This window comes from Perca fluviatilis, chromosome 18 (genome assembly GCF_010015445.1).
Source record: "Perca fluviatilis chromosome 18, GENO_Pfluv_1.0, whole genome shotgun sequence".
Taxonomy (NCBI): Eukaryota; Metazoa; Chordata; class Actinopteri; order Perciformes; family Percidae; genus Perca; species Perca fluviatilis.
Window position 1 is genome coordinate 14,477,249 of NC_053129.1, and position 13,262 is coordinate 14,490,510.

Consider the following 13,262-nt stretch of genomic DNA (forward strand, 5'->3'; position numbering starts at 1 on the left):
CACTTTTTAAAATGATTATCAACCTTGTTTTTCTTGGGCTATTTTGTTGACTGGTATACTTTCTATTTCATGTACAAAACTGCCCAAATTCAGACAAAAAGCAGAGAGTATGTGCACACTGGATTGTAGCTCCTGAACTTTATTAGACTAAACAGGCAACATTTATTTTTTTAAAAGACTCGTCTTAATTAGTGTCTAAAATACTCGTCTTAACTAGTGTCCATCGTATCCCCCTTTAACAGTTATTTGAAACCTCTATAGCTCCTGTGTTTTCTGGGGACCCCCTCTGTCAGGTGTAAGAAGATGTGACCACTTCAACAAGATCAAGATTGATTATTTCTACTGAGATTGTTTTATTTGAATAATAATCCTAAAATTGTACAATAAACAAAAGTCAAAAAAGCGTAGTTTATATTTTTTTCAGATTTCCTATTTTTATTATCTTGTGACTTGTCAGATGTATCCCGGCCCCCAGTCTGGGAAACAGAGGTTTAGTTGTAGATACTTTGGGCTTTTTTTCCTTTAAGGAACCTGTACCTGACATAAACATAGGATGTTAACACAAATATCCATCTTTAGCTCAAATTCAGACAAAGTTACATCACAAACATGTTGTCTGAAACAATCATAATATTGCACTGACAAAAAAAAATAATCACAGAATGTGTAATTCATCACAGAAGGAATACCATAATAATAGTTCTCTATAAACAGTAACCTTATAAATGCAGCCACATGTCATGCCACTGATGCTCTCTAATACACATAACAATACAGCTAAATGCCCACTTTCTCTGAGGTGTAAATTGCAAAGTGACTTTAAGAAAGATGTGGCAGGTTGATAAAAGGGCACATCGAGAAGTCAGTAACTCATGGAATATGGTGAACGTTTAATAAGTGATGATATCACATAGCTTAAGAATGGCCGCGGGTGGATTTTTCCTTAAATCAATTGTTTCTTAAATGAACATTGATTCACTGTTGAACTGATGATTTCTGCACGTAATTAACTGGCCCTCATCTCTGTCTTTCTCTTTCACTCCCAGTGAGCAGAGTATCTGCCAGGCGCGGGCCTCGGTCATGGTCTACGATGACACCAGTAAGAAGTGGGTGCCTATCAAGCCTGGACAGCAGGGATTCAGCCGCATCAACATCTACCATAACACTGCCAACAACACCTTCAGAGTGGTGGGCGTCAAACTGCAGGACCAACAGGTAACGCACAGGAGATGGATATGCTGCCGTGAGACGTGGAGTTAATTTCAGCCATTTAGTCACTAGAGAGAGAGAGAATTCATTGTGCTGTGGGAGGATTGCAACATGCAGAACATTCAGGCTATTTTGGATTGTGGTTGTGAGTTTTCTTCTGAAGTAAAGACAAAATAGCTGTTGTCACTAAAGGAAAGTTTAACTGGAGAAAATAGTAGTGGCTTATGTTGGTCAAAGTGTGTGTGTGAAAAAATCAGTTTGCAGTGTTTCTCCTCTCTCATAGGTGGTTATCAACTACTCCATAGTGAAGGGCCTCAAGTACAACCAGGCCACCCCGACCTTCCACCAGTGGCGGGACGCCAGGCAGGTCTATGGCCTCAACTTCGCCAGCAAGGAGGAGGCCACAACCTTCTCCAACGCCATGCTCTTTGCTCTTAACGTCCTCAGCGCTCAGGATGGAGGTGGGTTTCCCTTCAGTGTATAACAACAACAATTTGTACACAAGTGAGCACACATTGAATAAGCTTAAAGGGACAGTTCACCCACAAAATCAAAAATATATATTTTTCCTTTTACCTGTAGTATTATTTAACAGTCTAGATTGTTTGGGTGTGAGTTGTCCAGTGTTTTGAGCTAATGGCCGTAGAGATGTCTGCCTTCTCTCCAATATAATGGAACTAGATGGCACTTAACAGCAATGTCTCTTTCCAGAAATCATGACCTGGTTACTTAATATAATCCACAGACCTGGTTGTGAGCAGTTTCATGTAGGAACTACTTTTTTTTCTACCCAACCGTATCACCGCGCAGAAGGAAGCGTATTATTGGATGAGAGGGTCATGGTCATGACAGCGTGAGTTTTTCAAATGTATTTTTTGGTGCTTCGAGCACCACAAGCCGAGTGCCATTTAGTTCCATTATATTGGAGAGAAGGCAGACAGACATCTCTACAGATGATGTCTCCAACACTGGGCAACTCATACCAAAACAATCTGGATTTATAATGAATACATATAATATAAAAAGCACTACAGGTAAAAGGACAAATATGTATTTTTTTTCCTTTAAGGAGCCTATTATGGATGGTTTCCTTATTTTAGGAAGAGCTCATACACAAATCAGATTGAATATATCGGCTTCTAGTGCTCACATGTGCCCAACTCGAAAATCAGATTGAACTTGTTTGACCAACCATGGCAAACACAGCTTGGGAAAAGTCCATGTCAGCAGATTAAATACTTATTTAAAATGGTTATTGTGGGTGCAGGTGAATTGGCCTGTATCACACCACACTTATATTGTAGGTGCAGTAGTCTGTAAAGCCAGCCAAATATTAATATTGTGCATATCAATAATGCAATAGAAATTCAGAGTGTAGCAGGAAGCCACTGATGGACTCACAGTGATTAAGAATGCTGGTGTGATGTCCCACAACTTGTCTCACACTCTAGCTAACAGTTTCCTAACTCCCTCTGCCATGTGGGGCATCTGTTTTTAGTTTGTCATCACCAAATACATTTTTTTAAATCATATTGTAGTAATAACACAAAGCAATTGAGGTTGTACATCTTTGTCAATAAATCAAGATTGTACTTTAAAGGAACACAGCGACTTATTGTGACTTTAGCTTATTCACCGTATCCCCCAGAGTTAGATAAGTCCATGCATACCCTTCTCATCTCCGTGCATCTCTTAACTCTGTCTGACGCACCCACCGCTAGCCTAGCTTAGCCCAGATCCTGGCGGTAACCGGCTCCAACTAGCCTACTGCTCCCAATAAGTGACAAAATAACGCCAACATTTTCCTATTTACATGTTGTGATTTGTATAGTCACAGCGTGTGCAAATAACAAGGTCACATGAGACACAGCCATCTTCTAACCGTATACAAACTGGGAACTATATTCTCAGAAGGCGAAGCACTGCTACTTCTGCTACTTGGGCGGAATGATTAGCACAACACCTGAAAAGCACCGTTGTTACTCTCTGCTCCTCACCACAGGGCTTCTCAGGTGCTGCGAGCAAATCACTCCGCCCAAGTAGCAGAAGTAGCCGTGCTTCGCCTTCTGAGAATACAGTTTAATAAATTGGGGAGTGATAGAATGAAAGACGGAGAGACAGAGTGCGTATCACAGCTTGCTAGTCATTACTCAAGCAGCAGCAGCAGCAGTGTGTCTCCCCCTGCAGTCCCCTCCAGCTTCTCAATTGAATGAGTCATTGAGAAGCCCTCCCCTGGGTCCCGTGCTAGAGAGCAGATCTTTTCATCTGCCTAATAACACGGGACGGGGAACAAAGAGGCTCGAGTGACGGCAGCCAAACACAAGTGCACAAATACACAAGAGGAGGATAAACACACTTGACAGATAGACAGACTGATAGCCTCACGCGACACGCACACACACACACACACACACACACACACACACACACACACACATACACACACACACACACAACTGCAGAAAACACACGAATAGCAACTTTCATAGCCATGTGTGTGTGTGCGTGTATGTTTGAGTAAGAGAGAGAGATAGAGGCAATTAATGCATGTTTTGGGGGTTTTTTTGGTCACAGATTTTTAGCGCATCTGTGTGCTCAAAATTATTTTATAAGACACATTCACACCTTGTAAAGCAAAGATCAAAATGATGTGTGATTCCCTCCACTCAAAGCAGGTGTGCCCTCTAGTGGTAAGAAGGTCAAAACCTAACCTTTTGCCATGGCTATTTCCATACTGAGTTAAGGCTGAATCCGAATCCTCCCCTTATCCCTTACCCTTTGTCCCTTTATCCCTTACCCTTAGTCAGAAAGACAGTTCCTGTCACCCATGGACATATTTTATTTCTATGCTGTCACCTGTACAGTAAGTGTGAAAAGATCAGAGATAAGGGTTAATTCTGCTCCAGGGCTGAAATGATGAGCAGATTTCCCATTAAGTCATTAATCAAGTAAATATACCAAAATAAGTTTTACAAAGGTAAAGAATAGCTCTCTGTTTTGTATTTCACATCTTTCATTGAATATAAGGAGAGTTTTGGCTGTAAATGAGGTTAAGTACCCAATTTTAAGACATATATTTGTGTTTTAGCAATTTAGACAGAAGAAAAAGAAACTAAAGATTGCAATTTTTTATATCTTATTGGACGATCTGTATGTACAAGGCTCATTCTGAAGCAGAGATGCATGTTGATCAGCACGCTGTAATATTTGTGTGTGTGTGTGTGTGTGTGTGTGTGTGTGAGTGGCATTAGGCAGCGCAGCCTACAGACAAACCCGACCTTTTGAAACCTTAACCAGAGATGCTCGCTGCGCTGCTGCTGCTGCTGCTGCCTGGAGGTGTGGGTTACAAGAAGATGACAGATGATACTGTGGCTGGGATGGGAGGAGGGGAGAAAGGCAGGCAGGTGAGGAGAGAGAGATAGAGAGGTAGGTGATGGAGAGGGAGGAAGGGCAACTGAAGGCGAGAGATGGTCAGCGGGGAGTGGGTCTGTCAGTGCCTCTGTGTCTGCTACAGCCGGTACCTCTTCTTCAGCATGTCATGTATGTACTAAAGCTCTGTGTGTCTGAACTTCTGTATGGCAATTCGTGTTTCAAGTTTGTGTGTTTGTGTTCATAGCATATAAAGGTTGTGGTGTCCATTTCTACAAGTGTGTGACTCATTGTTGCCGTCAGCCGGTATTATAACTTCATAGGGGAGGCCAAAGATAAATGATATAAATCCACTTCGCCTTTTTCTGTCCTGTATTATTGCTACAGTGTTCTAAAAGCATTTTGTGTTTAAGTGTTTAAAAACTTGAGTAAAAGTAAGAACTGGCCCATTTTGAAGATATTGAGCCACCAGAGTAGAAAGAGCCTTGCTTCTCTGATTTTTATGGCTTTCAAAAGGCTAAGAGGATAGAGTTCAGAGCCTGGAATCTACAAAATAAAGGGCACATCATTTCTTATTCTTATTTAGACAACATCATTCATTCTGTAATAGAAGTGATCTCAACTGTGATAACAGACACTAGTTGAGTAAAAGCATAAGTCAAAGTGAATTTCCTGACTCAAAAAAGAATACATGTAAACAGTTCTCTCAATGGTGAAGCAACAATGCAACATAAGCAACAGTTGTAGAGCAACACCAGTGTTGAATCCTGTAGTTGGTGTTGAACTGTATTTGTGTGAACATTAGTTCTGCAACAATTTTTTTGTTAATTGATCCCCAGGAATGAGTAATTTATCTAGCAGAAATACCATTTCAAATGCAACAGATGAAAAGTGCAATGCCACTCTTGTCTGTCTGTTAAATATGAAGCTAAAGCTAGGAGATAGTTGCTTTAGCTTAGCACAAAGACTGGAAGCAGCTAGCCTGGCTCCACATGCACCTTAAGTGTAAAAAAAAAAAGTGTTGCTTTACGTGGAGTCATGAGTCGGACTATTACAGTGACACTCTTGTAATCACAGTGAGGTTACCAATCAACCAGCAGAGACTCCAGACCCAAAAAACAATCCATTGTTGCTCTACCCATGTGTATAGATAACACATACATGGTTAAAACTTCCATTAATGGAGACACCTCTTATAAAGTTTGGAAAATGTTATGCTGTTTAGGTCCTGATTTAAAAAAAATAAAAGACATGAATTAATATATACATTAATCAGAAAAGCATTACAGTATTACAGTATTTGTAGCCCTGAGTGAAACAAAGTTGTAATTTGTTAGTGTGTGTGTGTGTGTGTGTGTGTGTGTGTGTGTGTGTGTGTGTGTGTGTGTGTGTGTGTGTGTGTGTGTGGATGAGGTACCTGATAGTAGGAGTGAGTCAGGTCTTTTGTCGTCCTGTGTTCTTTTTGGGTTTCTGTTACTTGATCAATGGCGGACATTTGCACTATCGGCTCGCCAAGAGTCCCTTCCATTAGAATATGTGAAGTGGAGAAGATCGTCAGTGAGTATTGACCCTTGACACCGTTAATTAGACAGACAGGGTCAGGGTCTTTGGAAGCAACCCAAATGGGGGGCACTATTGTTTATGTTTTTTTCTGTGTACACATCGACAACAACTTTCCATTAGCGTTCAATAGCAAAGCAATCATAAATCAACAAAATAAAAGTCCTTATACCGCAACGTTTGTCCTCCTCTCCCATAACTTAAAAAAGACTTCATCCCATTTCTCAATTTTAAAAAGAGGCCGGTGCTAAAGTTATTCTCAGGAGGAACAATGAAGATTAATATTGTGCCGGGGGAGTGAGATGAGAAAGGTTTCATTGAAAACTGATGATTCACTCTGATTTGATTGTAATCCTCGAGTTGACGTCCTTTTGTCCTCATCTTATCATGTCTTCATTTAACTACATTCTCTATCTGGCTCTCCATCTGCAGATCTCACTTACGGTGTTAAACGGATTACATCCAAGTGCCTTGTAGCTCACATCATAGGCAAGAGAGGGAGATACTAGAGAGAGTCACAAATGTTTGATATTGAGCCTTTTCCGGTCATAAACTGACTTCACGTCTTGTAACACAAAACTGTCCAAGCTGATTTTGATGAAAGAAGCAGGGATGAACCATTTTTGAGCTTTTATAGTTTAATTTTATTTATTTTTTTAATCTAAAGGCTATGGTGAAGAAATGCTCAAAATCTCTTGTCTGTAATCTTTGACCCCAAGAGCAGATGTTACAGAAGCCGCAGTGTGTTTTGTCAATGACTCGGCAACCGCAGGCGACAGAATTTCCTCTGTTCTTAATTTAGGGCCGACTGCATGAGAGCAGCTCAAACACACTCCAGACATCGCTCTGGTTTTACTTTTCATAACGCTTAACCCCACTGGCAAGTTGCATTTCATCACAGAATAATACTCATGGGTCTCTGCCTGACTTCTGTGTGTGCTTGTGTGTGTGTGAGAGAGATGGGTAGGCTATATTGTTCCCAGACAGTATTGAGAATTAAATGGAGCATCATGTATCCCTAATAGCACATAGTGGGTAACAAGAGTAAAGAGCACATGAGCAGTGTGACAGCAGGGCCAAGCAGCTCTCTCTTATGTGCACACACACACACACACACACACACACACACACACACACACACACACACACACACACACACACACCACACACACACACACACACTTTGTATTATGTTCTGCTTATCTCCAACTGTACAAGTAAAGTGGATGAATCACTTAATGTTCATTTACCTAGAGTTAGGGATTAATATGCTTTTCATTGCACATTACTGAGTCATTACAGAAGAAAGAGGACATCATGATTAACTGCTGTTTCATTCCCTGTCATTTGGTGGTTAATTGTCTTGTCTGGCACTAATTTCAATTAACATTACACTGCTCGTAACGGATTATAAAGGTCAACTTCCCTTTATCTGAGCTTCTTTTTCTTTCTCCCTGCTCTCATTTGTGTCTTTAGGTCCAGCTGTCCAGCGCCAAGTCCAGAATGGGCCAACTTCAGATGAGATGGAAGTTCAGAGAGCGAGGTAACGTTTCGGAATTGAAAACGGTGCAATGGTTTAACAATATTTAAAAATGTTTAAACTTGGCTTTAAATCTGAAGTACTTCTCTGTAACATGAATTAACTGATTTTTGGGCACAACAAGCTGTAAACACAACACTGATATGGTGAACTTGTTAGCAAAAAGTCGCTAGTAATTTACACATCCAGAAGATACGGAGCAACATTAGCATTTATTTGAAGTTGTGTTTGTATTTATGGTCCAAGTCCAATAGTCACTCTCCTTTTAGCTTTGTTTTGGGTCTCCATCAACTTCTGAAGGAAGTTTCTGGCTCTTTAGCAGCTAAATGCTCACTATGTCCACCAGCTACTTGCTAACAGGGCAGGTAGGGTATAGTGTGCTTTTAGAGCTTTTTTCTCTTATCAGCTTTCTGCCGCTGAAAATGACACATTGAGAGTGGTAAGAGTGAACCAACAGTAAAGTTGTGAGCTGTAAAACTAAAACAATGAGCTGAAAGAAGCTAAAATGCTCCATAGAGCAGTCCGGGGATAATTATGTCACCACTAGCGACCCTTTTAGCATAGTCATTTGATCCATTGTTATCATAAAAAATATTGATTATAGCACCTTTTAAATATAGGCTAACTTAGCATCATGATGTTCAACATCAAAGTTTGTAAAATGTTCATAGTGATTATTTATTAAGCTAATGTGCTTCAGGACGGTGTGGGTTTGATTTGATCAGATTTGATCAACAGTAGCCTGGCCACATAGCAAACAACCCCACAATCCGTTTATGATTAAAATGTTGCTAAACTCTGATTGGACGGAACTATGTGACATCACCTTTTTTTCAACAAAGCCACGTCCATTTCAAACCAGCGAGAAGAGCACAGACAAAAACACAAATACAGAAAATCTCTCATGTGAAATAACCCAAACTGTGTTCATCGCTCACAACAAGAAGTTGGCTGAGAGGAGCACATGCAGGAGCCCAGTGGCACTCCAAAAAACTGGATTTTTGAAAAAGATAAAAGATTCTCAGCTATGTTTAGAGCTTCCCACCAGCGATGTGACATTCACTGCCTGCTTCCAAAATGTTTACTGGTGGGACTTGTTGTATATTGGTGCAGGTAGGATGGCTTGTTCAAAACATTTAACTGAATTATCTCCAAACCAGTGGATGAACTTTCAGTGAACTCAGTCCAAACGAGTATAGTGTTTGGGATTTTGGTAGTGAGTGCAGCCCCATGTGTCTAACAACCTGTCACGCAGAATGAGAATATGAACTCTAGGAACTGAGATATGCAGACAGCTGTCCTTAATGTTCCTATTCTCTTTCAGCCCTCTGTCTGCCTCACAGCAACTTTTTATGGCTAACAGTCAGATAAAGACCGCGATCTTTCAAAACGCTAAAACACAGGATGTTCTTTTTTCTGAATCACAGTGGCAGACTGAATAATCCAGAATAATGGATGAGTAGTATTGGAAATGATGCTTGAGGCAGTTTCCATGGTTTACTAAGCAGCCTGAATTTCTTCCACTGTGGCTATGATTCCTCTCTCCCCCTCAGAAACAGACTCAGGCACAACTAGGTCTTTGTTGCTGTTTTTAAACCTATTTTGGCTCTGCCTATTGGTTCATCCAAATTCCAAATGCCAGGGCTTAAGAGAACAAATATGATGGGAGTTACGGCTCTCTCTGATCCCATGTCTGCTTAACTGAACCTTTGGCACAAAGGATTACGTCTCTGATTGTGAGGGCAGATTGTGTGCTTATGCGTGTGGGTTTCGGAGTTTGTGTGTGCACACACGTGTGTGTGTGTGTCAGGGGATGCAAATTAATTTGACTGAGCTCTCTCTCCAGTGGTGGCGGGGGAATATTGCTCAGCAGCTCTGCTCTCGTTGCGTGCGCTGCTGTCACGTCGAGAAGGTTGCTGGCTCAGCACTTCTCCTCTCCAAGACACAGCTGGAAAATTCCACTTCCTCTCCATGAGCTGTTTTTTTTTTTTTTTTTTTTTTTTTTTTTTTTTTTTTTTTTTTTTTTTCTCTCTCTCTCTCTCCTGAGTCGTGACATACATATGCTTCTCACATCAGAGACAGAGATGTGAGGAAAGATGGGGAGGGTTTGATGGGAGTTGGGAAGGGTGGTGGTTAAAAGGTGGAGAGTGGAGATGTGGAAGGAAGTGTATTTCATGCTCCATGGGGAAACTGTGCAGCAACGCCAAAAGGTTACTTGAACTGTGTAGACAAGTAGATGACAAGTCATGTTAAAGTCTACATGCTACACAAATCAAAGCTGCTTTCAGCATGTCGACAGCAACAGAGAAAGTCATCCCATCTGAATATATAAATATGCTAAATGCAATTTTTCACAAAAATAGTGGAGTTATAGAAACACTAGTTTGGCTTATCAGAAGTAGAGTGTTGGGATAAAGCCTGACATCCTGCCGGTTGTCCCTCCCCTTCCACTATCTCCACTATCTATTTTGCAAGGGCACCCGACCGGGGCGTAGCGCCGCCTGGGATGGTTGTGATTGTTTTTTGATTGATTTCCCCCTATCCTAGAATAGATAAGCAGTGTAGCCAGACCATAATCCAGTGCTGACACAGCACTGTGGAGATATGTCTGGCAATGCGAGACTATGAAAACACTAAAGTGTTTCACTAAAAAGCAGCAACTTTAGTGGCAACTCCAAGACAAAGAAGTTTGAATGGATTACCGATTTTTCCATATGTCGTCATTTCTGGACACTGAGGACCTAAGCTTGAAAGGAGTGTACTCACTTTGTAGTTAGTTATTTTTATTTTTTATTTTATTCAACTTTGTTTTATGGTGGGATTTGAAAAATAATGCATCTCTTATCACGTTGGGTAAAATATTTTTTTGCATCATGATTTTAACATTTTAAAGCTGCCCTAATCACTATTTCTTATTAAGAATGGAATAAATGTATGTGTAATGTGCGTAGTGTTAAGTCCAGAAAATGAGCACCTGACTCTGCAGTTCCCCTCAGTTCTACATAGCGTTTTAGCATCTGTCATTGTTTTGGTTTTACAACCTGCAACTTTAATGTTTTTCTTTGGTGTAACCACTTTCCTCAACCTCATTTCCAACAGCTGTTTCAGCAAAAAAAAAAGCTCAGATAAACCCACTGAACGCTACCTGCCCAGCACCAAACAACAGACAGACAAAGTTAGGGTCTAGCTGGTGAATATATATAAGCATTTAGCCACTAATGAGCAAGATAATGAACTCAGTGCGATTAGTCAGCATTCTTTGTGCATATGTGAACAACCCAAAAGAGCTCAGACCCCTCTGAAGTGAATCGTACTCAGACCTCCTCGGGAGCTTGTTTGAAGTTTCCTATCGCAGCTTTAAAGCAGAAGGACTTTTCTCCGGCTGCTGCTGCTGCTGTGAGATGGTTAGCTGCACTGTTCCTGTAGGATTGTAAAATGGCAGAATTACGGATAAGACGTGACATTTGTCATATTAAGTGACAGGCCGTGTTTCCTACATGTCCCTTTAGGCAGATGATGGAGCAGCAGCAGCAGATGCAGGCACAATTGGAGCGGGAGCGACGGACGTCCAACTCAGGTACTCACATTGAAGAGCACATGTCATCTGAAGTGTACATAGTAAAAAATCTTTGTATCGTTAACAATAAAATATCTTTTCATGATAAAGTGCATTTGAACTCAAATACTCACACAGTTATCAGTGCAGGTACATATAGGCAGATGGAGTCTTCTCCATCTTCACATGTCACACTTTCCCTCCAGGTTCTCCTTTCCAAGGCCACCCTGCTGTGCTCTCTGTGGCCCCCCCAGTAATACCTCCCCCAATGAACATGGGTGGCCCTCCTCCCCCTCCACCACCGCCGGGACCTCCACCACCTTCAGCAGGGGCACCCCCACCTCCGCTCCCACCACCACTTCCCATGGGTGGAGGGAGTCACGGGGATGAACCCCCCGCCCATACGGGTCTCGCTGCTATGATCGCTGGAGCCAAACTGCGCCGCGTTCAAAGAGTGAGACACCAGTTTATCTTTGTGACTTTTATGTCTTGATCAAACTTCTTTAAGTCAGGCAGGATATCACAGGGTAATCTCCACCAAACCTGACTGACATACTTAAAAAGTTTACCGGCCCGGAGAATAACAAGTCACTTTGGACTCTCCTCTCCCCAGCCCCAAGACGACAGCTCTCCAAGCGGCAAAAATGAAGCCAACCGAACAAGTGGAGGAAGCGGAGGACTGATGGAGGAGATGAACGCTCTGTTGGCGCGAAGGTCAGGGCAATGAGTTGAGAAAACCATTTTGCATCAACATCCTGCAGCCACGTTAGAAGTCATTGGTCACTAAAGTCTTTAATCAATGCAGTTTATTATTATTATTATTATTATTATTATTATTATTATTATTATTATTATTATTACACTCATTACAACTATTGACGTTTGATGAAATGCCCTGTTCTCACTTGAGGCTTCTTCTTTCCCCCAGAAGGAAATTAGCCTCAGAGAGGCCCGAGGACAGCCAAAATGTGAGTAAATGGAAAACAGTGATGTTGATGTTTGTTTTCATGAAGCTGGTGTTCACCCTGTGATTTACAAAGATAATAAGGATGTTGATTGAGGCAGGGATCGCGATCATGTTGGTGATTAGATGAGCATGATAATGATCGTTGGAACGTTGATGTATGCTAATTTTCAATCGCATTGAGATGAAAACATTGATTACTGCAATGAGGAACAAATCACAAACAAAGAAAATCAGATAAAAGAAACCTGTACCGTCAATGTGTATTAATAAATGACAGTGTCCATGATGATGATGATGATGATGATGATGATGATGATGATGATGATGATAGAGGGGGTAGCGATGCTCATTAATCCTTGTGTCTGTCTTCAGGATGACCCAAATTCTCCGTCACCCAGCACTCGGAGTGGACAGAATGCCACAGGTGGGGAAAACTGAGCACAGTAAAGAATGTTACACAAAAAAATGGTGTATTTTCTATGGTTTGGGCATCTCTTATCGTCTATGCGGGTCATGTTGAAAAATAAACATACAGCACAGAGAAACACATCTGATTGACAGTGGAGGAAAGAGGCTTTTCTTACTTCTTGACTAATATGTATCTATCTATGTACTGTATGTCTGCCTACAGTGTGTGCTGGGTGGTTGTCATTAAAGGGTATAAGTTATGATGCCTTTTGATATAACTAAAGTTTCCTTAAAGATGATATGAAAGTATTTCTGTAAAAGCCTGATAGACTAGAACAGTGGTTCCCAACCTGGGGTCCGGGCACCCCCAGGCGGGGCGGCAAAGATCACAGGGGGGGCGCGAGTCTTTATCTGGTTTGAGGTTGAGGTAAAAAAAAAATATATTTGCACATGTTAAACAAATTATTATAATACACTAGAATATATAATGTATACAAAAGTCTGTATAGAAACTATATATTTTGTTGTATCCTTGTTTTTCCTGCTGCCACAGCATCACTATTTTATGAATGAAACATGGCGGAGAAACGTACAGTGCTGATAACTGCTCTGTATCAAAAAAGAAAGTAAGGCTCTATCTCCAGAGTTACCTC

At 41.2% G+C, this 13,262-nt stretch overlaps 1 protein-coding gene across 3 annotated transcripts in view; it reads left to right on the plus strand.

Annotated features, from left to right (window-relative positions):
* The window catches only part of evlb (Enah/Vasp-like b), a 51,428-nt gene that overhangs the window by 35,056 nt on the left and 3,110 nt on the right, over positions 1–13,262 (plus strand). For 2 of the 3 annotated variants that reach the window (XM_039782583.1, XM_039782581.1), the window contains exons 2-9: positions 1,047–1,215; positions 1,493–1,670; positions 7,615–7,681; positions 11,188–11,255; positions 11,441–11,688; positions 11,848–11,948; positions 12,163–12,202; positions 12,574–12,625. In XM_039782583.1, the coding sequence (XP_039638517.1) occupies positions 1,047–1,215; positions 1,493–1,670; positions 7,615–7,681; positions 11,188–11,255; positions 11,441–11,688; positions 11,848–11,948; positions 12,163–12,202; positions 12,574–12,625 (923 nt within the window). The remainder of the gene's footprint in view (positions 1–1,046; positions 1,216–1,492; positions 1,671–7,614; positions 7,682–11,187; positions 11,256–11,440; positions 11,689–11,847; positions 11,949–12,162; positions 12,203–12,573; positions 12,626–13,262) is intronic. The other variant, XM_039782582.1, reaches the window with a different exon arrangement.